General features: G+C 48.1%; 2 protein-coding genes across 10 annotated transcripts in view; one reads left to right on the top strand and one right to left on the bottom strand.

The window, feature by feature from the left end:
- LOC135401697 (uncharacterized) overlaps positions 1-26,507 on the top strand; it is a 180,837-nt gene that overhangs the window by 101,690 nt on the left and 52,640 nt on the right. For 7 of the 9 annotated variants that reach the window (XM_064634228.1, XM_064634224.1, XM_064634221.1 and 4 more), the window contains exon 26: positions 12,651-12,704. The exons of the other annotated variants lie outside the window; for them this stretch is intronic. In XM_064634228.1, the coding sequence (XP_064490298.1) occupies positions 12,651-12,704 (54 nt within the window). The remainder of the gene's footprint in view (positions 1-12,650; positions 12,705-26,507) is intronic. 9 annotated transcript variants of the gene reach the window in all.
- Positions 239-6,977, bottom strand: LOC135401698 (protein toll-like). The gene is made up of 6 exons (XM_064634230.1): positions 6,227-6,977; positions 4,526-5,387; positions 3,512-4,080; positions 2,158-2,293; positions 1,776-2,088; positions 239-571 (listed from the first exon to the last, which is right to left on the bottom strand). Exons 1-6 carry the CDS (start codon positions 6,932-6,934, stop codon positions 295-297), a joined length of 2,865 nt encoding a protein of 954 aa, XP_064490300.1. The 5' UTR covers positions 6,935-6,977; the 3' UTR covers positions 239-294.

Below are 26,507 nucleotides of genomic sequence, written 5' to 3'. Positions count from 1 at the left end.
GAAAAGCCCGGAAGAACAAGGGACGTGTTCTTAGAAACAGTTTATTGACGAACAGCTCTCGGTGCCATGTGTTCACTCCAAGTATAGCTTGCGGCTTTTCTCTCGGAAAGCAGACGGGCCGCCATTTCCCAACTGAGCTGGACGCTTACGGTTTATCGTATCTCAAAATCTTTATCTGAGCGCACACCCTGCTTGGTAACGTTTGCAAAGGAGTGATAGCGTTCACAGTTAAACCGAATCCAGGGATACGTTCTTGTTTATCTCAGAAAGTGCAAATCCTTTCAGGATGAAATTTTACCGAGCGTCGTCGGCAGGTATGATGGAGAGCGGAACACTTCCTGGTTCGGCATTACAGCTTTTCCTCGGCAGGGAATACATGAGTTTGTTCCAGAAATTTCTTTCTCCCCAGCGGAGGTAGCAGGTAGCCTTCATGTACACGAGCAGTTCTTTGTCCACGTCGTCGGGAATGTCTTCTGTGACGACCACGATGAGACGGTTGATCCTTTCCCGGAGCGCGTTGTGGTGTGCCACCCGAAACTCCCACCGGCACCACTCGCTCTCCACAAAGTTTCTGGAGGAAGGAAATGAAAGAGGATGAGTGAGGGGTAACGTTACCCGATGACGCAGGGATTGTGCCACAAAGCGGCCTCTTAACTAAAGTCAGCCCTAACTACCCTCGAGCGAACCCTTGGGCGAAATCAGAAATCATGCACTGTCTTGTCTTGGCTAATTTCTGCACGTCGTGGCGCTGACATTTGAGCAGTGGCGACTTGGCAATTTTCCGGCTACTTTTGCGTATGCTGCACGCTGCGTTTCAGGGTCGATTCACACGATGCAACTTTTTGCTGCAACTCGGTTTCCGCTATAGTTGCACGCAACCGAAGTTGCACCAAAAAGGTCCCTTTCATACGGCGAGCAACTCGGAATGCCGTAGTTGTCGCCGAGCTCGCCAGATGGCGCGAAAAACATCATTCTCATCATTTTCGTCCAATCGCACTGCGACTTCTGCTCGTCACGAGTTCAATTCGTTGCGAGTTTGATAATTTTGCATAATTTCCACTGGTTAGTGATAATTTCATCGTCTCGCGTACTGCCGCTGCAATAACTGACACATGGAAGTCTTCCTGATTGGTCGCGCTTGCAAGGCGTAGCGTAGCCGTGTGATTGACAGGTTGCAGCTAGAGTTGCAGGAGAAATCGCTCGTGAAGCGATCGGCTCTGCAACTCCTGCAACTCGAGTTGCGCAACCAGAGCTTCGCGTTCACACGGTGCAACTTGGTGGCGCAACCTGGTTGCGCGCAACTAAAGTTGCATCGTGTGAATCGACCCTCAGACTTCCGTGCACCTAAACCAGGGTTGACAGTTTTTAATCATGCACCGCGTAATGCAGGAGAACGTGCAGCGCGTTCATTGTTTGCTTCCCGTGATGATGGGCTTTGTCTCACTCGGGTACGCTCTGCTTTGTTTATGTGCTGAGGTTGTAGCGCTCCTTAGAGTCCTTTATTCGACGTAATATGATGCATTCACAGCCACTGACAGAGGAAATTGTCTGCTTTTGGGCTATTTTCTCGTGGCACGCTTGCGATTTGTCAGGATTTTGCTCTGGCATCCCTGCTTACATTCCATGAGACTTTGACGTATTTTGCTCGCGAAGCTCCATAGCTTACTATATAGCAACTTAGTAGCTTGATCCTCCAAAGTATAAGCGCATTGGCAAAGTCGTTATCACATCTTTAGTCGTCGTTTATAAATGTTTGATACACAAAACTTGCGTACTGTGTGAGGAGAAGCAGCGTTCGACGCGAACAAGACACGGCCTCCTGTATGATGTCTTGTAGAAGGAATCCTCCCTTGAAGTTCCTGTCGTACGTGCACACCGAGAACCCTTCACTTTCTATTCGAGGAACTAAGTTGGCGTAGGCCCAGTCGGAGTCCTTGCTACTGAACGAGAGGAAGATGTCGAAGGCTTTGTCTCTGTCCATATCGTTCTCCTGGACGCACAGAAGACCTCTGGCGAAGAGCCACACTTTGATCTGGCGCGAGCGCTTCAGGTAGATCATCGCGGCGCTTAATACGATTATTAAGAGCGCTAAAAAGACGAAGAACAAGCGTTCATAGATAGCAATATTGTCGATCAATGGGAAGGAAGAACTCCTACCGAAGGCGGGAACCGCAAAGACGACCCTTGAGGAGTCCGACGGGCAGAGGTCCCTCAGCTCCAAGTTGATGATCGCCTTCCCGTGAACTTCGGGGCTCGATCCGGCTGCGCAGATGGCCAAGGCTCCATCCTGGACCTGCAAGTACGGGTCTCGTAGGTCCTCCATGTTTCAAAGGGGAATATGTGGACAAAGGACCTGTTCTTACATACAGGAAGGGAGTTGCCTCAGGACAGAAGCCGCCGATATTTCGAACAGAGACTGTTCTTCTTCTGTCCACGCCCAGAAGAAGAACAGTCTCTTCAGTTTCTGTCCTGAGGCAACTCCCTTCCTACATCTCTACCGGTTCGCTGGATTTCTACCCATCTACGTTCTTACATACAGCGCTCTGTTTCAGAGCGCTGGAAGGCAGCGCTGTTTCCTACCTTCGTGTTCTCCCTTGCACAGTGGGGCACTGTGGGGACTTTACATAGGGGAGGAGGATTACACCCTCTTTTCCCTCTCCCGAATGCATTACCAGAGGTACGCCATCGCTCGGCCACATCGGCAGCTCAAGAGTCGCGAAACCCCATTGACGATGCGACGCATGCGCCGTTGCGTCTTGTGTCGATTCTTGATTCCCGTAACCTCTGCGGACACACAAGCTGACATCCGTGTTCAGTCCACCACAGCAATGCCAAAACAGAGACAGACAGAGAGAGAGAGAAATATCCACAGATTCGATGACGTCATGAGAAAATCAGGCTCTTGATCGGACAAGACAAACCAGCGCTAGACGTGAGCGGTGAAAAAGTTGACAGGACTTTTCGAAGCGCTGTTTTCTAGCGCTGTATGCGTAGGGTTCTTCGTTCTCGGGTTTTATGATTTTTCAAATTCGGGGGGTAAAAATCGGGCGCTATTTACGTAAGAGAACTCGGGGAGAAATCGGGCACTTCGATCTCTGTCTGATATGTCATCGGGGAATTTTCGGGCGAAACGAAAGGCATATGAAACAAGCCGCTGCTGTGACACTGGGACGGGAAACAATCTTTATATTCCCGCTCGCAACTAGGGCAGTGAATGACCGTGGTATTCAAAGACATGTCCGAGCTCCACAAAAGTTTCTCTTTTCTCCTGGGGGGGTGGGGGGGGTTATCAAAGGAGTACAAATAGGTTGACACAGATATCTCTCTTTGCTGACAGCTTACCTACAACCACAAGTCGAAGGACCGCAAGGATTTCGGGTAGATGTCGGGTTTTACCCGGATTCTTGAAAACTTGTTCGGGGGGGGGGGGGGAACTATCGTGAAAAATCGGGTTTATCCCGAAAACGAAAGAACCCTATCAGTATGTGAGATCAGGCGCAATCTGACTTACCACTAAGTCATTAACTTGCGTCCACAGCTTGAAGTCGTAACTGTCGCAGTCGCAGATCCATTCGTTTCCAGCCAACCACAGAGACGTCAAATTCAATCCAACCACGACGTCTGTCGGGAACCTCGTGAAACTATTATTTCGCAAGTCCAAGCTCTTGAGGCTTTTCGGGATTTCCTTCACACTCAGCTCCGAGAAAGAGTTCTTGTTGAGCAGTAGTGTCTCGAGGTGTGGCGCTCCATCTACCAAGCTGCTGCCCAGGGTTCGCAGATCATTTCCGCTGAGATCGACGACACTGGCGTCTCTCGGAAACACATCGGGGGTCCGTGTCAGGTTGGCCTTGGAACAATCCACGTGGATCGACCTTCCGTACCGGTCGTCCGGCTGGCACGTGCAGCTACAACTGGGGTCGCAGTCTTCGGGTGAGTCGCGAAGCATGCTCGCAGAAGCGTTCAGCAGAGACAGACCCGCTAACCAGGATGGACCAGCGCAAGTTGGGATCCTCGTCGGATTCTTGCGGTGCACCAGGGGGAGCAGCCATGTCAGCTGACAGTCGCATTGGAGCGGGTTTCCTGGTAGAGAAATTTCGTTGCGTAATTGGGACACGTTCCCGACACACATGGAATAACTGCATGTACACACGATGATGGTACATCGTCAAATGGCAGACCCTCTTAACGGCATCGACATTGTGGGCGGGATGAAAGAATGGGATTACTCTGGGATGAACATTTCGCGAAGCGTAACAAACCAACGGTATTATTGTAACAGCTTACGAGCTAGCTGTGACTGGTATACGGTTGCAGCTACCAGGTGAGAATACAGTGAGGCCTCGTTAATATCATAATATGACCCCCGATAATCTGACATACGCGTTTTACGACCATACTCCTGCTGTACAATGCAGTGAAACGTCTGCAAATCCCCTCCTCCGTTAATATGACAATTCCGCATTATGACCGAACCGTGGTCCCGCGTTTATTTATTTTTGCATGTTGAGGGATAAGAAGATCTCACCTTGGAGAGCTACGTAAAGCGTATCTCGGAGAGATTCTGGAAAGCTGGCGCGATGCACCTGCTGGAGACGGTTGCCTTCTAGCACGACGCTCTGCAAGTTTCCCGAATACCTGAAGGCTCCTCTGACATCGCTTATATTATTGTCGCTAGCTCGCACGTACCTCAGGAGCGGTACGTTCACGAAATCTCCCTCTCCTATTCGAGTCAACCGATTGTCGTCCAAGAACAGGTGCCGTAGTTTAGGCATGTAACTGAGGGAACCGTTGAGGCTTGTCAGCCGGTTTCCATTCAGCAAGAGCTTGTCTAAACTGACGATGCCGCGAAAGGCGTCTTTGCCCAGCCACTCTATGCGGTTACCGAGCAGATGCAGTTCCTTCAAGTTTCGATTAGTCTCGAACGTCATGTCCGCTATCGATTCGATTCGATTTCGGTTCAAGTTGAGACGCATGAGTCGTTTGAGTCCAGTGAACGCGTTGCTTATCTCCCTTATCTTATTCCCGGAGAGCACTATGGTCTCTATGAGTCGTGTAGCGTTGAACGTGCCTTCCAGGGTCGTGATTGAATTCTCGACGGCCCTCAGTCGCACGAGCTTTGACTCCTTGTAGAAGGCACTGCCTGGTATGAAAGATATATTGTTTCCCGATAAGTCGAGGTACCTGAGCTGTGGAGAATACACGAACGCGTACCGGTTTACGTAAGACGCGCTGCAATTTTGTATGCTTAGGGTATCGAGAGCGTTGGTGTCGAAGAACGTGACGTTGGCGATGGGATTGTGGTCTAGGGTCAGTATGCGCAGTCCAGGAGACGACGCCGATGTCAGTCTTCCCATGCTGGTTATGTTGTTCCACGAAAGCCGTAGTTCCTGTGGAGCACAATTAACGCACTGTGGAAAATCTAGACTGCAAACAGAGCAGAATCTAGCAGCACATACGTAACTTAGCCGGCATTCTGGGAAGATTTGTTACACCCGTCACTATTGAGTGACATGTTGCAGACGTATGATAAACACACAGTAAACTATTTAAAAAAAAACCTTATGGGCGTAAGTGGCTTGTCCTATAATTCACACCACTGTTTACACCGTATGGTTTGGACCACCCCTTTTGACCACGGTGTATTCTGTGTAAAACACCCTTTGACAGGGTGCGTTTCCTTGAAAATACCTTCTTTTGCACCCTTAAAACACCGGGTGTTTAACAATCTTACACCCTCCTAAGAGGGTGTTTAAAAGTTGCAACAGAAGGCATTTTCAAAGAAAAGCACCCTTTCAAAGGGTGTTTTACACAGGGAGTTATAGGACAAGCCATTTACACCCATAAGGGTGTTTTTCAGTGTACACTGCACTCCTCACACTCTCATCCTGGATCATCTCATCGCTCACACTTGTAGATAGCTTTTAACTGCCACACTCACTTGTTATCGTCATACTCCTCTCTCTCTTATCCTGGACCATCTTATCGCTCATACCTGTAGATAGCTTTTAACTGCCACCCTCTCTCCTCTCACATCATCTCTCCCATAATCATCTCCCACACACTCACCCACCAATAGTTTTGGCGCTCTATGGCCTCTGTTGCCTTTGTGCCATTAACCGCATAACCTCTCTCTCTCTCTCTCTCTCTCTCTCTCTCACACACACACACACACACACTGCAGCCTAATGCACGTATGTATCCAAAATGGCAAGCCCGCAGCACTCACCGCCAGCACAGGTAGCTGCTTAAATGCAGCGTCTACAAACTGTATGCCGTTATGTTTCAAGTCTACCATCTTCAGCGACTGCAACCCTCTGAAGGCGCGGCGATGAATGCCTCGAAGCCTATTTCTCGAAAGATCCACGGTCGAGAGCACGTTGAAGTTCCTCAGCGTGTCCTTATCGATACTTTCTATCAAATTATCGTTCAACCGCAGACCCTGCAGGGTCGGTGCCAGATGAGCCAATTCGTCGTTGATGACCTTAATCCTGTTGCTCGATAGCTTTAGCTTTTGCAGTCCACTTAACGAGCGGAGTGCTCCCGGAATCGTCGTGAGGTGATTGTTGGACATGTCCAGGGACTGCATCGGCCCCGTGTCGACGAATGCCTCATCGTCCAGAGATTCCAGCGAGCAGCGTTCCATGCGGAGGTTTCGGATGGTGAGGTTCGCGAAGTAAAACGCGGGTATAGACTTTAGATGGACCGCAATAACTAGGAGCTCCGCAAGAGGACTTCCTTGTAGTATCCCCAGGACCTGCGGTACTCGTCCCACACGCTGCACTTTCGTACACTTGACTGCCAGTCCATTCGTCATCGCGCGACAAGAGCAGTCACCAAGTTCGGGGCAGGTGCTGTTCGTGACACGGGGACGCCTTGCTTCAATGTATCCTGCAAGCCATAAGCAGAACAGTAGAACTTGCACAGGCGAGGCCATCGCAAGCGGAGGAACACGGGAGAGTTGTCTGATGTGGCACTAGCACGCGTGCCCAAGGAGTTGCGCGTTCCAGCACGGAAGAGCATACGATGATAACGTGACGTCCGGGATGTGCACTTGTTGTGCGTGATACTCTCTGGTATATCCTCTCGCTTCGCGTTTCGTTAGATCGTAAACAAAGAAATGAAAACGCTTATTTGCACTGCGGAGATCGTAAATTCAAATTTTCTTGGCTCCCGCTTTATCCTGGTCCAACCAACATGCCAGGGCCTGCCGTTCAGCGCCCTCTCTGGTGAAGGCGCCCGGGACTCGAACAGAGCCTGACGGGGGGTATCCGCGGAATACTATGTCTGCAAGTGGTTCCAGTCGATATGTGCGGCAGAACGTTATTAATGGGATTATTCCACGCACTCTCCACCGAGGTGCCGCGGCGTATAGGTAGGCGTCTTGGTGGCCTCTGGTCGTATCGTAAATGGTGCTCCAAACCCGCTTTTGCGGTGACCGCTGGTCGCAGTAAAGCGCAAAAGGACGCTCTTACACTCACTTATCCACCAATGAATTACGTCCGTTTGCACTTCACCGCGACCAATCGCGGCAGAATATGTAAACCGAAACCGATGAATTACAGCAACAAATGACCCGCTTCGGTGGCAGATTTTTCGTTAAAAGGTGTCCACTGAAGGTCTCAAAAGGGGTAGTACCCATTTTGATGCCGACAGCGCCCTGCTTAGAAGTCATGTTTTTTTTTTTAATCCGAATTTTTATTTAAATAATGAGCGCCTCGCACTCGTTCACACGGTGCGGCCCAGACTTGTACGTATTTGGAGTATTGGATTTAAAGTACTGTATTTTAAATACAATTTCCGGTATTTTGGTACTCTACTCAATACTTTTTGTTTTGTGTATTTGTACTTTATTTAAAATACATTTTATGGTATTTTCTACTCAATACTATAATTACATATTTTAGATCTCCCTCTCAAACTTTCTGTGCCTCGTCTTTCCATTATCTTGCTTGTTCAGCGGAAATTTCCTGACTCCCTCGGACTTGACCCGGACATTGGCCCTTCTTGGTGGTCCCCATTTACATATCCTACCCTGTGTGTCCTAATCCTTGGCCAGTGAGTGTTCTATTATTGTGTGCCCTGACGCAGTGACGCCGAATTCTGACCTCGCCGAGCAGGGACCTGCTAGAAGTTTGCTTTGTTAATGGTCACATATACTTAGTGGAGTTATGTGGTATCTCTTTGTCATCTTTTTGGGACTTGTGTTTAGATGACTCCTATCACGCAGCGGCGGCTTGCGTAGTGCGCGAGGTTTTGGTGGTTCATGTCGCATAGCGGCGACTTGCCGCATTGACCAGTGTCCGGTGACTTTTTGCGTTCAAGGATAAATAGTATCTTAATTGTATTTCAAATACTTTTTGAAGTATTTTGTACTCTATTTTAATTACTTTAATTTTCAAGTATTTATACTCTATCTTAATGACATTCTAACGTTAGTATTTATTATCTTATCTTAAATACATTTTTGAGTATTTTGTACATGTCTGCGAGGTGCGCAGCTTGTAAGCGGTATCGGACAGATGCGTCGTCATGGAAACGAAAACGTTCTCCACGGTGTAAAACAGCCCACTCCAGAAACGGGCGAGGAGTCGTAGTGCTGAGCGGGACGGACGAGCTCGTCCCGCCCGTAACGTAGCGTTTTTTTTCTCTACCATGTTTAGCATAAATAAATCAAATTATTGCAACGCTATTTTTTCTCAAGTTAAAGAGAAAAAAAAAAGGTTTCACAACTCCTGTGCTCCACGCTTTGCAACATTTGCGCATGCTCAGGCAACGCCCTTTGGTGTTTCTCTAGAACGGTTCTGTCAGAGCAGACCTGTCCTGTCGTTCGAGTCGGAAAACGAGGGTGATTCTTCGGGGGAAATTTGTGGTGCGTTTTCAGCGGCTATGATGGAAACTGGCACGTTTTCTGGACGCAGCGTGGACGTCCTCCGGCCGTCCCTCCTGGGAAGAGAGTACTTGAGCTTGTCCCAGAAGTGTCTCTCTCCCCAGCGCAGATAGTTTGTAGCCCGCATGAACACGAGCAACTCTTCGTCCACGTCGTCGGGAATGTCTTCTGCGACGACGACGACGAGTCGATTGATCCTCTCTCGCAGGGCGTTGTGGTGCGCCACGCGGAATTCCCAGCGGCACCACTCACTTTTCACGAAGTTTCTGAATAGAGAGAGAGACTCGCATAAGCTTGGTTTGCAAGGGCCTACACGACGACCATAGAATATTTTCCGCATTGATATCCGCGTCACAAGGCGCACGCTCTTGCTTTCGATTATGCAATAGACGATTTTAAAAAGATGCGCGCGCCACCAAGCGCGTGGCGCAAGGCAGCATGGGAACTTTGAGGGACACTGCTCCGTCGTCTGCTTCGGATATGGTTTATATCGGATGACGCTGATGCTGCGCACACCGGGAATGTTGTTGTTCTTCTTCTACCTCCGGCTCTGGCCGTATCGTAATGCTTGAAGGCGCTCTAAGTTCCCATGAGCCCTTGCGTACCACAGGTGGCGCTTGCTTTTCTAAAATGGTCTATTGTCGCTAGACCCGCTCCGAGGAAGACACTCTTTGAACTCCATTCCCTAGACTCCCCTGTGTATCTATTTGGGTCATCATCTGCCCCACCCAAATTGTGCACTTTTTTTGTATGCACACTTTGTTGTGGGAGCCATAGTGGAAGCCCTGTTGTCGAAAAGGGTCTATACTTACGGCGTGAGGAGCAGCAGTGTACGACACGAGCAGGACACAGCTTCCTGGATGATGTCCTGCAGCAAGAAGCCTCCTTTGAAATTCCTGTCGTAGGTGCAGACGGAGAATCCCTCCCGTTCTAGTCGGGGGACCAAATTGGCGTAGGCCCAGTCGGAATCTTTGCTGCTGAAGGAAAGGAAAACGTCGAACGCCTTGTCCGTGTCCGCGTCGGACGTTTGAACGCAGAGGAAGCCTCTTGCGAAGAGCCACACCTTGATCTGTCGTTCTTTCTTCAGACAGACCATTGCGACACTCATCGTGGCAGTTAGCAGTACTGAAAATTGTCGAGGGAGTCACGTAACAACGTCTCGAAAAGGATCACTTTTAAGGATAAGGATCAAGCTATATCAGAATGCGTGCAAGCGCATTTTTGGCGAAACACTTTATGAAATGCTAGTAAATATTAATTGAAGACGTTTTAATATTTTATGAAGTTGTTCTCTAGTCATTTCAGTGTTATACTGTGATCGTTGCACAATTTCTGCGTACCGCAACACATTTTGACGATTGCGTAGTGGTTCGCTCTCTGGAGACACAAGACAAAAGCTACGGTACAAGCTCTCCTCGAAGAGGTTCTTATCCCTGCCTTCGAAGGGGCCATGTGTAACTTGAGGAAAGAGTACACTTGACTTCTTTGTTTTATCCATGCTGTTCACACTTTGTGAACTCGTTGTAGTACAATCCAAAACAGCGATCGTGTCGCTCTCGCAGTGCCAGTATTGATGGCATGGTTGCTTTAGCAACGCACACTTATAATAATAATAATAATAATAATGACTTTATTTGATCCAACATTGGACCCAGAGTACTGGGAAACTGTACCTTGTACACTTGAAAACACTTGTACCTATACCAAGGAGGTATAGCTGTTTCTCCATTATACATCGTAACGTACTTGGCTGATAAGCTTGGTTCAAATAATTCGAGTGTTGTACTGGACTCACAGAATGTAGGAAGTCCGTAGATGAGGTATTTGGACGTCCCCAGCGGACAAAAGTCTCTGAGCTGCAGCACCTTGAAATGCAGTCCTACGGTACCTCGGTTTGACTTGTCCCCGCAGACGATATGATCGACGTCCTTGACCTGGAATAGTTTTAATCACCTATACCTGCCCCATTTGTTTCCCAAAGTTTGTTTCGTGTCATCAAACTTACAACGCTTTTGTTGGCATCTGCCCACTGCTTGAAGCTGTAGGCCTCACAGTCGCAGATCCACGGGTTTCCAGACAGTCGCACGCTGGTCAAGTTCAACGCCGACAACGTGCTGGTCGGGAACCGCGTTAACCGGTTGCTCCGCAGGTCCAGGTCCTTCGTCCGCCGCGGTACTTCCGTCTCGTTCAACTCTGAGATGAAATTCTCGGCGAGCAACAGAGTGTTCAGGAGTGGTGTCGCCTTGACCAAGGCACGACCCAGAGCTCGCAGCTGGTTCCCTCGAAGGTCGAGAAAAGTCGTGTCCCGAGGAAATACGTCCGGTGTTTTGGTTAAGCTGGCGTTCGAACAGTCGACGCGGGTAGATTTGCTGTAGTCGCCGGAAATTTGACACGTGCACGTACATCTGGAGTCGCAGTCCCCTGGCCAGTTGGTAAGCCTGCTCTTTGTGAGGTTAAACAGAGGCAGGCCTCTCAACCAGGGAGGTTCCGCACAGATTGGATTATCATCTGTCGTTGTTTCATGCTCCGTGTCAAGGAGCCACGCCAGCTTGCAGTCGCAGGTGATTGGATTGCCTAGAATAGAAGAAACGTCTTGTACGCACTCTTGTGGCAAAGATTGGCCCCTTTTAGGGGCCGTCGTCCGACCAGACCTCTGCCTGTTTGTAAACAAATGACGTCATAGAGTTCGACGGCGCCACCAATCTGGTAGAGTTGAACTAGGGTCACTATATTGAGGGTACAGAGTATCGCATTCTTTTTCCGCGCCGGAGCCGCCGTTCGGTGTCCGCGATTGGCCCGATCGTGTCACGTGGATTCTCCTTCCAAGAACGCGTCGTCCATGTTGGGTCCCCTCCATCCAAGACTGTTTTCCCCGCGTGCGCGCTGTTCCCCGGCGCAGAAGAGGGAGATTGGCGTCCCGTCGCTAGGCGGAGCAGCCGCGCCGGACCCAAGATGGCCGGCTCGCTCGCTGGCTGGCGTGGCTCAGTGTCTCTACTCTGCTCTCTATTTGGTGACTCTAAGTTGAACTATACGCTGGAAGCTAGAGGCGAAGAAGGTCGCGCACGAAAGTCACGGTCTTGACGGGACCACGATGGTCCCTGAAAGGGGACGCGACCTTCGGTCCTACTATTCTTTCAATTGCAGGCAGCGAACACATTTCCCATTCGTGGAACCCAGCCCTCCTCTTCCGATTTGTTTCGGTTTCAGTCTGTCTACCAACGTCATGATGACGTTTCTCGGGTAGAGGTCTGCTCTGTTGAAAACGAAACTTGCTCTGTGCCGGCCGCGACTTGATGATTTCATACGTCATAATGAATCCGTCGGCGTCCTTCGCAAACCAGGTGGAAAGTAACTGTCCTGAGACGAGTCTGAGTCTGCTGGCGAACTTGGGCTTGCACTTTGGTAGCATGCGGTGATATGCACAAAAAAAAAAAAAAAGAAAGAGAAAAAGAAAAAATTGAAATAAAACAAATGAATAAAATAACTGCAGATTTCGGTAGGGACAGTTTTTGGATGACTTTTCAATGGCGGAGCCGTGTGGCTTATAAAACAATGCTTTTAATTGTTTCCGCGTTATTTTTATAAGGTATAACTGTAACGTACCCGACGTTTCGGGACGAACGGGGGCATTCTAGCTATGACTGGTGCACGTACCTGTTATTCCTACGGTCACATTCAGTCGTCCCTGTGGAAAGCTGGCACGGTGGATGGAAGTGAGACGGTTGTATTCTAGTCTGACGATTCTCACTCGTTTTACTTTCAGGAAAGCTCCTCTGACGTCGCTGATGCTGTTTCCATACGCGATTATCGTAGCCAAGTAAGGAACGCTCTTGAAGTCTCTTTCTTTCAGCACCTCCAGCTGGTTGAATGAAATGTCTAGCGATCGTAGCGTCGGCATGTAGTGTATAGTACCGTTTAAAGTCCGTAGTCTGTTACGCCTTAAGGATACGAATTGCGCGTCTACGAGGCCGCTGAAAGAGTCCTTTCCCAGCCACCGAAGCTTGTTGTCTTGCAAGCTTAGACGCTTAATGTGTCTGTTAGTCGCGAACGCAAAGTCGGGCACGAATTCCACCTCGTTGTGGTCCAGGTGGAGCTCCTGAAGGAACTTGAGCCCCTGAAAGGCGTTACCGATACTCGTTATCTCGTTGAAAGACAGCACTACCGCGCGAAGCTTCCTGGTCCGGACAAAAGTCCCTTCCAAGCTTGAGATGCGGTTCCGAGAAGCTGTGAACCAGGTTAAGTCAGGATCACGGTGGAAAGCGCTACCGTTGATAAACGAGATGGCGTTGCCTGAAATGTCTAAAGTGGTGAGCCGCTTGAGAATAGCGAACGCGTCGGCGTCGATACTGGAAATGGTGCAGTTCCTCAGGCTGAGATTCTTCATGCCGTCGTCAGACATGGTCGGAATCGCCGAGATGGGATTGTTGTCCAGGATGAGCACTTCGAGTGAGTTGTGCGAGGACGTCGCCAGGGGGTCCATTGTTTGGATTTTGTTTCCCGCCAAGTTCAGTTCCTGCAAATCGGAAGAGTGTTCTTTTAAAGGGACTGCGGGAGTGGCATCCGAAAAGGCGTGTACGAGATTTTTGCTTTCCAAGTTTCTCTTCCCCAAAACCGCTTACTTAATAAATAAACTAATAATAAAGATTAATTCGCACTCGCTCTGCAGCTAAGCCTGAATGACGAAAGCCGAGCACCCGGTATATAGCAGCTCATATCCTCCAAACGCCCATTTCCACCGACATTCCAAATCAACCAAAAGCTCACTTCATCCGAAAAAAAAAATAAAATATTCGGAGGTTCTGAGCTTTCGGTTTTTCTGGGCACGCGGGAGGCAGTGACCCATATCCCCCAAATGCTCTTTTCATCCGAGCGCCCAGAACCCCACCCGCTCCGGTGGCGCAGCGGTACGGTAACGCGTGCGCTTGGAGACTGGGAGGTCCGCGGTTCGAATCCGCGGGCCGGCTGTGCCGTCTGGGGTTTTTCCTGGGTTTCCCTCAGATGTGTAATAGGCGTATGCCGGCACAGTTCCCCTGAAGTCGGCCCATGGACGCAGCTATCCTCCCCCCGAGCGGATTCCGCTCGGTCTTCCACTTCACCCTTTCCTCTCCTCCTCTCCACCATCTTTCCCTTCCCGAGAAACATGCCGCCTAATCAGGCAGGCAGACCTCTCGGGTTCCTCCCAACGACACTCCTCCTCCTTCTCCTCCTCCTCCTCCTCCCAGAACCCCCGAAAGCGGGATACTTGAAAGGACACGCTTCCCCCGTTTGTCGGGGAGAGGAGGAACGCTACTTCGATTGGCGGAGCTAAAGTCCAAAGCTAAAGCTCTGTCCAAACGGCTCTGCTAAAGTCTAGGGAGCCTCCATGAAGTCGGGGAGAGAGCAACCCTAGCGGCCCTTACGAGAACTAAAGGCATATAGTGTTTCGACTGTGTACCTGTTTCTGCGGGGGTGTCCGCCTTGGCATGAGCTGTTGACTCGGCGTTGCCCTCAGCTGTGGTTATCATGACGATGTTTGTTTGTGTTTGCGGCGATTGTGTGAAGGTGTATGTCGGCTGAATTGCACGGATGCGATGACTTTATTTCATCGATACACGCGAAGGTGGTCGCGTTCGCTCAGTGTGGCATTCTCAAATTTCTGATGAAACAAAGGAGGATGCACGGAGTCTAGTGGCTAATTTATTGGATTTGGTGCCTTTATGTGTTAATGAGATAAGAGCATCGCATCCGCGTGATATCGGTCAGCATACACCTTTACATAATCGCCTCAAACCCAAACAAGCGTCGCGATGATAACCACAGTTGATGGTAATGCCGAGTCAACAACTCTTGCCAAGGCGGACAACCTCGCAGCATAGTGGCGAATTCGGGTGGTCATTTCGTGCCAACTTTTCTTTTTTTTTTTTTTTTCAGATCCCGAACAGTCATGTCCCTTGGTCGAAACAAAACAATCTCGCATGTTCGCGTGGCGCTTTCCGAGCGTCCAGAATTTGCCAGCTAGCACTTTTTTCGCGCTCTCTCGAAACTATATCGAGCAGGGGGTTGCCCAACTATATCCGGTGTCGTCAAATCCGCACTGCAACGGTGGCGAGTGCTCTCATTGGACCGCACGTCGAAGTTCACGTGATTTAGCAGACGACGGAACCAGAAGACAGGCGACCGCGATGGCCCTAGCGTGATCCAAGTGTACCAACTCTGCCCTGATTCAAAAGGGATGAGGCGAGCCTGATCATGATCCTAAAACCGCTAGATCCCTGGCACTCATGTTCGGGTGGCAACTGTCACGTGATCCAGTTCGGGAGCCGACCTAGCAATTTCCGAGCGCTATGCCGTGTTGCCATAAAATGACCACCCGACTTATCCATAAGTAGGACAGTCGAAACATTATTTCCCTGTATTTCTTCTAAGCGCCGCCAGGGTGGCTCTCTTCCCGATTCGGCCAGAGCCATTTATAGGGAGAGTTTGGCCATTCTCTGATCTTTTGCCGCCTCGTGGGTGGAGCCTATTTTGACGTCAGAGTCGTCGTTGCGCTGCCCAAAAAGCCTGAATCCAAGCAGAATCCGCGTATCAGCCATCTGATGCGCGCCATATTGATGCTGTCCGTCAGCTTTGTTGTGGCATTGAATGCAATCTACAGGAATAACCGGCTTATGACCCACCGACGCCTGTGATAAGGGGGGGGGGGGGCTTTGTTGCCAAACTGAAAGAGTTCAAGGACGAAGGGCTTTGGAAGGACAATGTACGCACGTGTCTTTCCTCCTTGCATCGTAAACAACGATCAGCATCAATATGGCGTCGGCGAGAACGGCTGACAACGGGACAACAATAGAGCACGGCGAGGGAGGTGGCATAGCCGTGACGTCACATGACGCGCTTCAAGTTAGGCTCCTCCCAATGGCCAAACTCTCCCTATATACGGCTCTGGATTCGGCGGTCCAAGTCGCGTTAAGTTTGCCTCGAACTGTACTTCCTGCAACTCACCAGAGTGGGTCACGTGATCCTATAGCCGTCACGTGGGTCCTTGGTAGCTGCTCATCCGCTGCTCGAAATGTTCTGTAACGTGATGTATGTAGTCCGCCGGCTTCTACAGCTTCTTTTGCTCCCGTGCTTAACAATTCCCCCTTAGAGATCTAGCATCTGGTATCTCCGCTAGATGTAACAGATATGACTGATATAAAAATTAGAGCTGATGCAAGGAATCTAAATTAAAGAAGCCTGAGCTTGGGTGGGTAGGAATGACACGACACTCACAAATGAGATCGCGTTCGGGATAGTGTCCTGAACAGAGAGGTATTTCGAAAATGAATTTTATTCGTATGCACGCTGGCTCACGGGAGAAGCACTATCTTCGGAAGCTCATGGAGGTCCGCGTCATGAGGCACGGAAAAAGAATATGGTGGGAGTGGTATGTCCTGTGGCTGGAACATGTAGCGGGACGGCGGAAAACGCACAAACCTCAAGCGCCTTCTGAGGAGTTTGACAGTTCAGACGATGTGTTGGTTTCATGCATTCATACTGCTTGCAAGCGTTTTCTAGGGTTTGTTTCAGACGGTTAATAGTGTTTTCTGAACGTCTGAACTGTATTAACTGTATTAACGAGAAGCATTAAGGAAAACTAAAGGAGGTCCTTTTTGTAACCTTTTTAGGGACCTATGGCGTGGGCGCTTTATTATTATTCGTTTTCCATTATCATGTGCAATAATACCTTTCCTTGGCAAACTTCACTTGTGAGTCAGTTGCAGGAAGTACATTGGGTTCCCGCACACCCAAGAACCGCTCAAGTATACTTATACTTTCAAGTATCCCGCTTTCGGCGGTTCTGGACGCTCGGATGAAAAGAGCATTTGGGGGATATGGGTCACTGCCACCCGCGTGCACAGATCAACCGGAAGCCCAGAAGCTCCGAACATTTTTTCGGGTGAAGCGAGCTTTCGGTTGATTTGGGACGTCGGTGGAAATGGGCATTTGGAGGGTATGAGTCCTAACCGTTCCGTGGATGGTGTTACACTCTTGACTGTACACCAGTAATGAGGTGAAGCCCAGTGTTGCTGGGCTATTTTCCGTGGAAGTAGCGCCTAATCATTCGAAGGAAAATTATCTGTGCCATTTGGGGATGAGATATCGTGGATATTGTATTCGCTGGAATATTATACGGTACGGATTCATGTCTCACTGCTACCTCAACACGTTTTTGGTGCGGTGTCTCCCTTTAATTAGCCATTTATTCTATGTAACACCACACCACTGGATACAACATTGACTGTGCATACAAGGGAAATTGTCTACTACTTTCTCAAGGGGCGTTTGCGACTTCTCGGCATGTTGGACTGGCCACCCTGCTTTCCACAGAGCAGAATAAGCTATACAACATGCAAATGAGACTTGTGCCGTGACGTCAAGTTTGGTCACGTGACATTGGAAAACATAGTGCCACACCGGAGTCACAGTATAGGAGGGCATGACGGGAGTTGCTGTGGTATGCGTGCAATTACGAGAGGAAATTGTAAAAACCCAAGCTGCTGCTGCCTCATTCGGCCCGCAGTAAGACATCCGTGACGCATCCTCCCCATGTCACGTGGCTCAAAGGCTCCGCCTGACGTCATCTGCACGAGCCTCATTCTATACACCTCTGAAGCGATAGGAGCCTTGACCCGGGAGCGCTTCTGATCGTTTTTTGCGAATTTAAGTTGTCGCGAATCACTTATCGAGGCAGTTCTTCTTTAAAAATGATGCGAAAATATTTTCGGAGCGCGTGCTTATATTGCTCCCATTTTCTGTCAGTATCCGATACAGCAAAAAAAGAGAAAAAAAAAGAGAGAGAGAGAGAAAGAACAGAAAATGGTACCGCGATCTCACCTTTAGGCCACGAAGCGTCTTGAACGAGTAACCTGCACTCTCCAACGCGTTATTACTGAAATCCACCACCTGTAACGTGTTCAATCCTCGGAATAGGTTTTCGGGGACGTTCCGAATCCTGTTTCTTTGAAGCCAAACTTTGCGGAGTTCGCTGAAGTTCCTAAACAAGTCCCCGTCTACAGTCTCGATGCCGTTATTTGCCAGCGCTAGTCTACGCAATGAGGAGGACAGATGCTCCAGTTGGTTACCGAGGACCTTTATGTTATTGCCGTCGATGAAGAGCTCGCCCAATTTCTCGATCTTCCTCAGAGCGTCCGGTAACGTCGTCAGCCGGTTGTTCGAAAGGTCCAAGCTACGCAGCTTTCGGATGCCGACGAAAGCGTCGTCGTCGAACGACTCCACGGAGCAGTACACAATCTCGAGCTTCGAGATGGAGAGGTTCGAGAACAAAAATCCCGGCACGTGTCGCCATTTGAACTGACAGATCTTAACCTCTTCGAGTGTCCTTCCTTCGAATTTAGCCAAGTCTTCCGCGAGTCGTTGCGTGTCGTTCACGTGGGAGCAGTATAGATATAGTCCGTGATTGCAGGTACATTGTTGCAGAGCAGGGACGGGATAGGGTGGACTGTTCTTCACGCTGTGGGCCCGTACGAGAAATAGCACTTTGGCCAGAAGGAGGAGGCACGAGGTCCGATGCATAACGGCAGGGCGCATTCACTGGTATGCGAGAGTACAGCAGCCTATACTGTGAGTGTAAAGATATCTTGCTCAGAGGATGTCTGACGGGGTGTCAACTTCCAGGATGTTCTTCCCTCGATTCACGAGGCTCACGATTATCTGTCTGCTTGTGTATTTGTGTTCCTATATCCTGGGAATGGAAATTAGTCTGTTGTTTGACGTGATCCGATGATGTCACGAGGAGCATATACCGTATCTGAAAGGGGTTCCTTGACTAGCTCGAGGAGGCCCCAGAAGAGCAGTAACTTGCTAACGAGTAACGCTTGCTGTAGATTGTTACAGTAACGAACTAACCAGAAGCACGAGTTCAAGTATAGTTACCACCTACACTCTTAGAAATGAACTTCGCCGAATAGTACGCTCCTAGGCAATCATCATCTCGAATGATATCGTTATCTGCCCCAATTTGTTGAAAACAGGCAGGCGTGGAGGCGGCTTTTTTGTGACACTTATGCTGTCCATAATTGTCACAAAAAAGGCGTACGCCTCCCGTTTTCAACAAACCAGGGCAGATAATGATATAATTTGTTTTAGATAATGGTTGACTAGGAGCGTGCTATGCGGTGAAGTTCATTTCTAAGAGTGTAGGTCAACATAGCGTCTGATAAACGGTGTAAAAGGGTGGTAAAATCAATTATCATATATCCAAATTGCTACAAAAAGGCGTACGCCCCCCTCGCTCACCGAATCAGAAGCACATGATACGGCTTGAACTATAACTTTCGGCGAACTTGCTTGAAGCAAGACTGCGAGTAACTTCAAATAAGTTTGTTTTTGTTGTTGTTTTTTTTTTTTCGGTAACTAGCTATGCAGTAACGGGTTACTTTTGTGGGAGTATAGCTCGTAACTGTGATTTGTTAAATAGTGATTCCGGCGCGTTGTCTCAAGTTAATGCGGATAAATGTAAGGCGCAGTTCTTTTTGCATCGATGTGAGCTTGCACTCCAAGCTTTGTAGTAAAGGCGAAAATAGACATAGACGGCAGGCGTCTCTGCCAGTGAGGAAGCGCGCGAGAGGTCACGTGCTTGCGACTATACCAATGGGAATCACCGGAGCTCTAAGGCAGACTTGTACGTATCTTGAGTACCTACTCAAAATACAGTATTTTAAATACCTTTTCCGGTATTTTGGTACTCTACTCAATACTTTTTTGCGACAAGTACTTTTAATGTATTTAAAATAGTTTTTTCGGTATTTGCTACTCAGTACTCAAAATACTTTCCTTCCTCGTCAAGCCATATCCAGCACGCTTCCCGCCGTGCCGAGATTTTCAGCTCGCTGGAATTTAACTCCCTTTTTCTTTGTTGTTCTTTTTTTCGGGACTTCCCGAATCTGTCATTTATCCTCTTGTACAATAGGCTGGTCCCAAGCCTGGCCTTGCTTCTCAATAGCCAGCTTCGTCAGAAAACCGTTCCTATTCATATTGCCAGGTGAATCACCAGGGGATTAGGTACAAGATAATCCCGGCGTTTATTTACTTGGTCATCAAAGCAATAAACACGTGCCAGAGGTTGAAAGACCCGAACCGACATACAGGAGGGATTACGAAGTTTTGGGGTAGAACATATCAACAAACTTTACTTGGGTTCACCAAAGTTCACCAAACATTACTTGACACCAAGACGTTGCAAATGAAAGATATGCATGGCTGATGAAGTTTATTCCTTTCATTTGTAAGGCCACGTTCAGAATACGCGTTTCACTTACTGCTAATACTAAAGTACTTTAAATAGTATCTTAAATACTTCTTAGAGTATTTAGTACTCTACTCAAATTACTTTCAGTTTTGAGTATTTTGTACTCTATTTTAAATACTTTTTCCGTAGAGTATTTAGTATCTGATGTTAAATACTTTTGCGCAGTATTTTGTACAAGTCTGCTCTAAGGTTAGAGCTTGTAGAGTACGTGGGCTTATATCTCGCCAAGAACGACACGGAGAAAAATAATACTTTTTGCCTCAGTACTCTAATGTGCAGTTCACGATGTACTATGATCCACCACATCTTACCGAAGTGTCCCAACCCATTCAACGGTTACAACGTAAACTGCAATTAAGTAAGCCGGCCATATATTTTTGCACGTAGCAGTTTCAGGACGTCGTTCTGTGTGCTCTGGAATGATATACGGCGAGGAAGCTCCGGTGCTTTGTGTGTGTGTGTGAGGAGAAATATATTTGGACTGAAGGTGACTGACGACAACTTGGAAATGATGAAAATGAGCTACTGATTAAAAGCAAGCAGTGCAGTGGCCTTTCATAAACGATTCATTCTTGGCCGCGACGCGCAGTGCAGCAAATAACGTGAGCTTTTCCGAAGGAATGGCAAGCGCGGCTGACTTCGCACGACCTCTAGAAACCCAGGCTTGTGCAGTGACGTCACCTTTTGGTCACGTGACTCGCGGTACGCGTACAATAACGAGGGGATATTCTGAGGCTGTTGCCTCGATCATTCGGTCCGCAGTATGACACCCGTGTCTTTCCGAGTCACGTGGCTCAAAGTCTGCGCGTGACGTCACGGGCACGAGCCTCATTTTGTCTGTGGCCAATGAGAGCTTTACGGCTGCTCGTATATCTTCTGACGTCACGCAAGGAGGCCAGGCCGAACAGGCCGACGTGGGTTGCCGTACATGACGGCTGCTGATAGGCTGATTTATGAACCGGGAATAAGGTTTCGAGCCACATTACAGACGTCACACCTTCAAAGGGACGGTCGCCTTTGTCTCTTATCTATTCCAAAACTATCGGGTGGCATTTTATCACTCGTTGATTGCATCATCATGATACGAAGATTCCACGCGAGTTGCTGGCGTAATTTTTGTGCAATTCGATTAAATACGCCGCTACTAAACTACGCCGCAAAAGTATATATTTACCGGAAGATCACCTGTGCCGCGATGTTACGATGCTGTTCGGTTCCCCAATGCTCCACTTCCACCACGATCATGATGGAAATGTTCTGAGGCTGCAACTATACAAACACCGCACAAGCCTCAAGTTGCCTGGGAACATAAACAGAAATATGGCAACCACAAAAAAAAAAAAAAAGAAAAAAAAAGACTGCGGCGGGATTGCGCGGTTCAAATCCCGGCGCTGTGTACCCTTTTCGATGACTGCCGTATTTAACTGGTCACCATGATGTTTTTGCCGATGCGGTCTCTCCAGCTGCGGAAGCAGTGCTAACCTCTGCTGGTTTATTTAATACATCTATGCGCACTTTTCGGGACAAAAAAAAAAAGAAACAATTGGCCAAACGGACTGTCGAACGATGTCAAACATTGCGGTACTTGTTTCATGCACACGTTTTCGGGTGCGCGACCTGTCACCTTTACATCCGATGTAGTATACAAGTGCTGAAACGGACGTTTTATTACAGGTTGCATTTATACAGGGTGTGTGCAGAAAAACATGACCCGCATTTAGGCACATGGCTTGCTGCCTACCTAACTAACGAACTTCCGGTGACGCACGATGACACATTTATGCGTGCGAAATCTGCAGAAAAATTGTGGAAGCCATACTCAGCTTAAAAAATAAACGGAACAACCAAAACGTCGGCTTCCGTGCATCAGAATAGGGCAACATGGTGGACAACAGGGTGTATGTGAAAGGGCACCATGGTGAACGTAGGAGAGTTGTGTTCAAGTACCGCTAGGGGAGCTATCGGTGCCTAAATCGAAACGATGTCCCACATGGATGCTCATCGGCAGTACCCCTAGCGGTGCCTGCACATAACTCTCGTGAGACCGAAATGCACTACCATGCACTATCATGACCGCCCTATTCTAATGCATGGAAGCTCATGTTTTCGCGCTCTGTTTATTTTTTTACACTGAGTACGGCTTCCAGGATTTTTTTGTAGCTTTCGCACGCATAAATACACCATCGTGCGCCACTGGAAGTTCCTCGGCTAAGTAGACAACGAGTTACATGTAAAAATGCGGGTCATGTTTTTCTGCACACACCCTGTACTTTCACTTTCGTTTTCTTCCTCTCGAAGGTCCCCGCTCTAATTACGTCCTCTGGTTTTCCTTCACCGTGTGCTCGTCTTTTGTGCGAGCGCAGCAGCACCTCATCAACTGTAGGTATATACGTACGCGTATCAGGAGGAGAGATCGGCTGAAATTTTTGCATAAACCAATTTTACATTAAGCGCGCTCGCTCGCTTTGTGCAATCAACGAGGAAAAAAAAAAGAATTGCGTTTGAGTTTGAGCAGAGCGTATACACATATTAAGTGCATGGTTAGATATGCACTCCGAATAGGGAAGTTGTTAAGTCTTTTATTTTTTAAGCCGTACAAAACAACAAGGTTACATAATGCTTGGCTCGCGACTCCGGCCTGTGCTCCTTTGCGTCATTTTCTAGGCCACGCGGGATTTACGGCTAACCTTCGACATATTATTTTTACGGCAGTTTTTATATAATTGCGAGGTTTTTACGCCTGTCCTCCAAAGTATATATATTTCGGCCGAATTAGCGATTCCTTTCTGATTGTAGCAAGCGCTGTTTGTCTTATACCGCCGATGACGAAATGTTCTCTACACATAATCATATGGCGTCAGCTGGAAAGTTTTGTACGCGTTCCAACTTTATATTACAGGGTTCGTACAGCCGCCTAAGGGTTTACGTTTATACGGTCTGCTTTGAAAGCACGAGGAGTCTGATAAGCTCACATGGGGGGGGGGGGGGGAAGGATGATGTAATTGGCGTGTCTGCAATATGCATGGGTCGGCATGGGGCATTCCCCCCCCTCTTGAGGTAGCGAAGGACGAATTGGTTACCTGCCATTATTGGACTCTGAATCGTCGTGTCTTCGGTGAAGGAGCGTGACGTGATAATTGGATGGGTGACGTCTGTCGGGTTTGGGTTGCGGACTGCGTTCGCACGTGGTAATATATTCATAATAGACTGGGTTTTACGTCGCAGAGACGACAATCTATGATCGTGACGACAACGCGGCGGATTAATTCTGCCCAAGGTTCTTTGACGTGGTATTTAGATAGTCCTAAGGTATTTGAGCTCGGGAATACGCAAACTAACCCAAGCAGCACAATGCACTGGAAATCGAGTGCAAAGGGGGTGGACGGGTATAGGTGGAAGACCCATGAAACTAAAGAACATTTTAATAAGACACATACCGGGCACCCCGATTGCACTCGACTTTCAGTACATTGTGCTGCTTGGGTAAGAAACTTACCTGTACCCTGCCACCAAACTTGTGGCGTTCTTGATCGTGCTCGATCCCACAGCATTGGTCTATATACTAAGCGGCTGATAAGATATGAGGATAAGGCCGTGGAGCTGTAAAATCAAGCTACCCTGCATAGCGGGGCAAAACGTGGCCAGTTTCGCGTGCACAGCGCTCTTGGTCGGGGTTCGAACGTGCCACCTCGGGATGGCCGAATGATTTCCGAGACCGGTGTGCTGTGAGTGCCGTTGATGTCCGTCGTCGCGTTCTAAAATAATGAAAGTGAGACAGCTTTCATTTTATTGAACATTTTAGTATTTTCTTTTATTTTAGTACGTACATGCACGTTACAATGGATGGGAGGCAGGGTTGAAAACTAGATATTTCTAGTTTTCCGACTAATGCCCGGCAAATTAATCGATTAATAATCGCGCGTCACGATTCGGTAGAAATGCCACGAATATTAAAGAATCCGTCGCGTTTGCCCCCGTCCATTTTTTGGCACGCTCACAAGCGGCATAGCGTGCTACGAAACTATAATACGCTTGTTCCGGCGTAGGTAATATTCGAGCGAGGACCCTCGCTCCGTTGCTTGTATACTCATTTCATTTTGTGATGACTATAATTTCTTACGGGTCGCCCCATTAGTAGTTCGCAATTTGCGGCCGGTCCATTGTCGTTGCTTAAGCATCCGTACCGGACTCTCTAGCCACACACGGTTGTTTTCATTAAACATAAATAACGAGCTCTCGTCGTGATTTGCCTCCTTTGTCTCCTCTCTTGCTCAGTTTGTTCCCGGCGTGGAAGGGGTGAGCGCAAAAAAAAAAAAAAGAAAGAAAAAGAGAAAAGAAGAAAAGAAAGAAAAAGTTATCTACGAGGCGAAGCAGTTCGGTAATTAGGATTTTTACTTCCTAGCTGAACTCGCGACGCTTACATCTTTGTCGGTTCATCTCGCCAGTGTGGCGCGATTGACTCGGAAGAATTCCGTAAGGCACTAGCAGGCAGACGTGTACAAAATACTGCGTCAAAGTATTTAAAATAAGATACTAAATACTCCACGTAAAAAGTATTTGGAGTAGAGTACGAAATAGTCAAAGCTGAAAGTAATTTGAGTAGAGCGCCATATACTCCACGTAAAAAGTATTTAAAATAGAGTATAGGGAATACTCAAAACTGAAAGTAATTTGAGTAGAGCACCAAATACTCCGAGAAGTATTTGAGATACTCTTTAAAGTACTTTAGTATTAGCAGTAATTAGTATTAGTAGTAAGTGAAACGCGTATTCTGAACGTGGCCGTATACAAATGAAGGGAATAAACTGTCTCGGTGTCTAGTAATGTTTGCTGAACTTTGGTGAACTCAAGTATACTTTGGAGATATGTTCTGACCCAAAACTTCGTAATCCCTCCTGTATGCCAGCTGGGGTCATTCAACCTCTGGCGCGTGTTTATTGCTTTGGTGACCGAGGAAATAAATGTCGGGTTACTCTTGTACCTAATCCCCAAGGGATTCACCTGGCAATATGAATAGGAACCGTATTCTGGGGAAGGGGTCGGGCTATTCACAAATAAGGCAGAAAAAAGAAAGAAAAATGGGGGTTAAGTTCCAGTGAGCTGAAAATCTGGACACTGCGGGGAAGTGTGCTGGATACGGCTTGACGAGGAAGGAAAGTATTTTGAGTATTGAGTAACAAATACTGAAAAAAAGTATTTTAAATACTCGTCGCTGCTGCGCCATTAAAAAAAAAACAATAATAAAATAACATTTTAAATACTTTAAAAACACTTGTCGCAAAAAAGTATTGAGCATAGAGATTCAAAATACCGGAAAAGGTGTTTAAAATACTGTATTTTGAGTACGTACTCAAGATGCGTACAAGTCTGCAGCAGGGAAAGTAGCGACATTTATAAGTTACTGTCAATTTAATTGAAATACTTTACGGTGGAACTTCGCCCTGAGTGTCGCTCGAAAGGGCTCCAATTATTGACTCGCGGAACCGCAAAAGGCCCACGGGTTTGTCATTTCAAACGCAGTCTTCGCCATCGGTGACAAATCTAACGCGGTTTTCGTACTTCCCGTTGGTGGCTCAAAAAGTCAACGCGTGCCTTGTCCGAGTCCTTGGGAAACGGGGCTTGTACAGCTCCGGTCAACCTTAATAATAACACTGAAAAAAAATTCGGTCTCATTTCCCAGCACGATAACAGCCACCCTTGGAGCGATGGGGGAACATTAAGTGAACAAAGTCCTTGCGTTAAACTAACATAATAATTTTCTCCAACTAAGATTTCCTCATGACCCCAAGGATTGCTGCAATCGCGCTCAGGAGCGAGGCCACAATTTTTTCAGTGTTATTATTAAGGTTGACCGGAGCTGTACGTCCTTTGTTGTCCCGATCCCGTCCCAAGTGTGCCTCCTCCATCGAGTTGGGCATCTTTATTGATGCGGTTTCAGCGTAACCACGCTGTGTTTTCATGGTTTTGTGTATAGCGGCAATTTTTTCCTTCAAATATTAAAAGAAGCGCCGAAGCGAAGTGCTCGCCGTGAATGGGCTTGGTCACTGTTTAGAGCTTGAGGGCATTTCCTCCGCGTGCGCGGCGAAGGCCTTTCAGTTGAAAGGCTGGCTGGCAGCCAGGCCAGCCGGCCGTTTTATTTCACTCGTTTCTATGTTGCTCTTGGCAGAAATGTAAACCCCCCCTTCGCAGTGTCGCGTCTCTTCCTTCGGTCTGAGGAGGGGATATACTATAGTGCTTCGTGTACAACACGTGTGCTGAGAAGAAAGTTGCCAGGGGACAACCTAAAGGTAAACGTTTTTCTTTCTTTTTTTTCGGTCTCTTTATAACTGGCCG

The sequence above is a fragment of the Ornithodoros turicata genome, chromosome 7 (genome assembly GCF_037126465.1).
Source record: "Ornithodoros turicata isolate Travis chromosome 7, ASM3712646v1, whole genome shotgun sequence".
In the NCBI taxonomy this organism is placed as follows: Eukaryota; Metazoa; Arthropoda; class Arachnida; order Ixodida; family Argasidae; genus Ornithodoros; species Ornithodoros turicata.
The sequence above is the reverse complement of the archived record's forward strand: the minus strand, read 5'-3'. Positions and strand labels throughout refer to the sequence as shown.

Excerpts from the sequence above, each read along its gene's own strand:
- LOC135401698 (XM_064634230.1), bottom strand. The coding sequence starts at position 6,934 with ATGGCCTCGCCTGTGCAAGTTCTACTGTTCTGCTTATGGCTTGCAGGA. Across the intron at positions 5,388-6,226 it reads AGCAGCTACCTGTGCTGGCG|GAACTACGGCTTTCGTGGAA; the intron begins GTGAGTGCTGCG and ends TGTGCTCCACAG. Across the intron at positions 2,294-3,511 it reads CGCAAGTTAATGACTTAGTG|GTCCAGGATGGAGCCTTGGC; the intron begins GTAAGTCAGATT and ends CCGTACTTGCAG.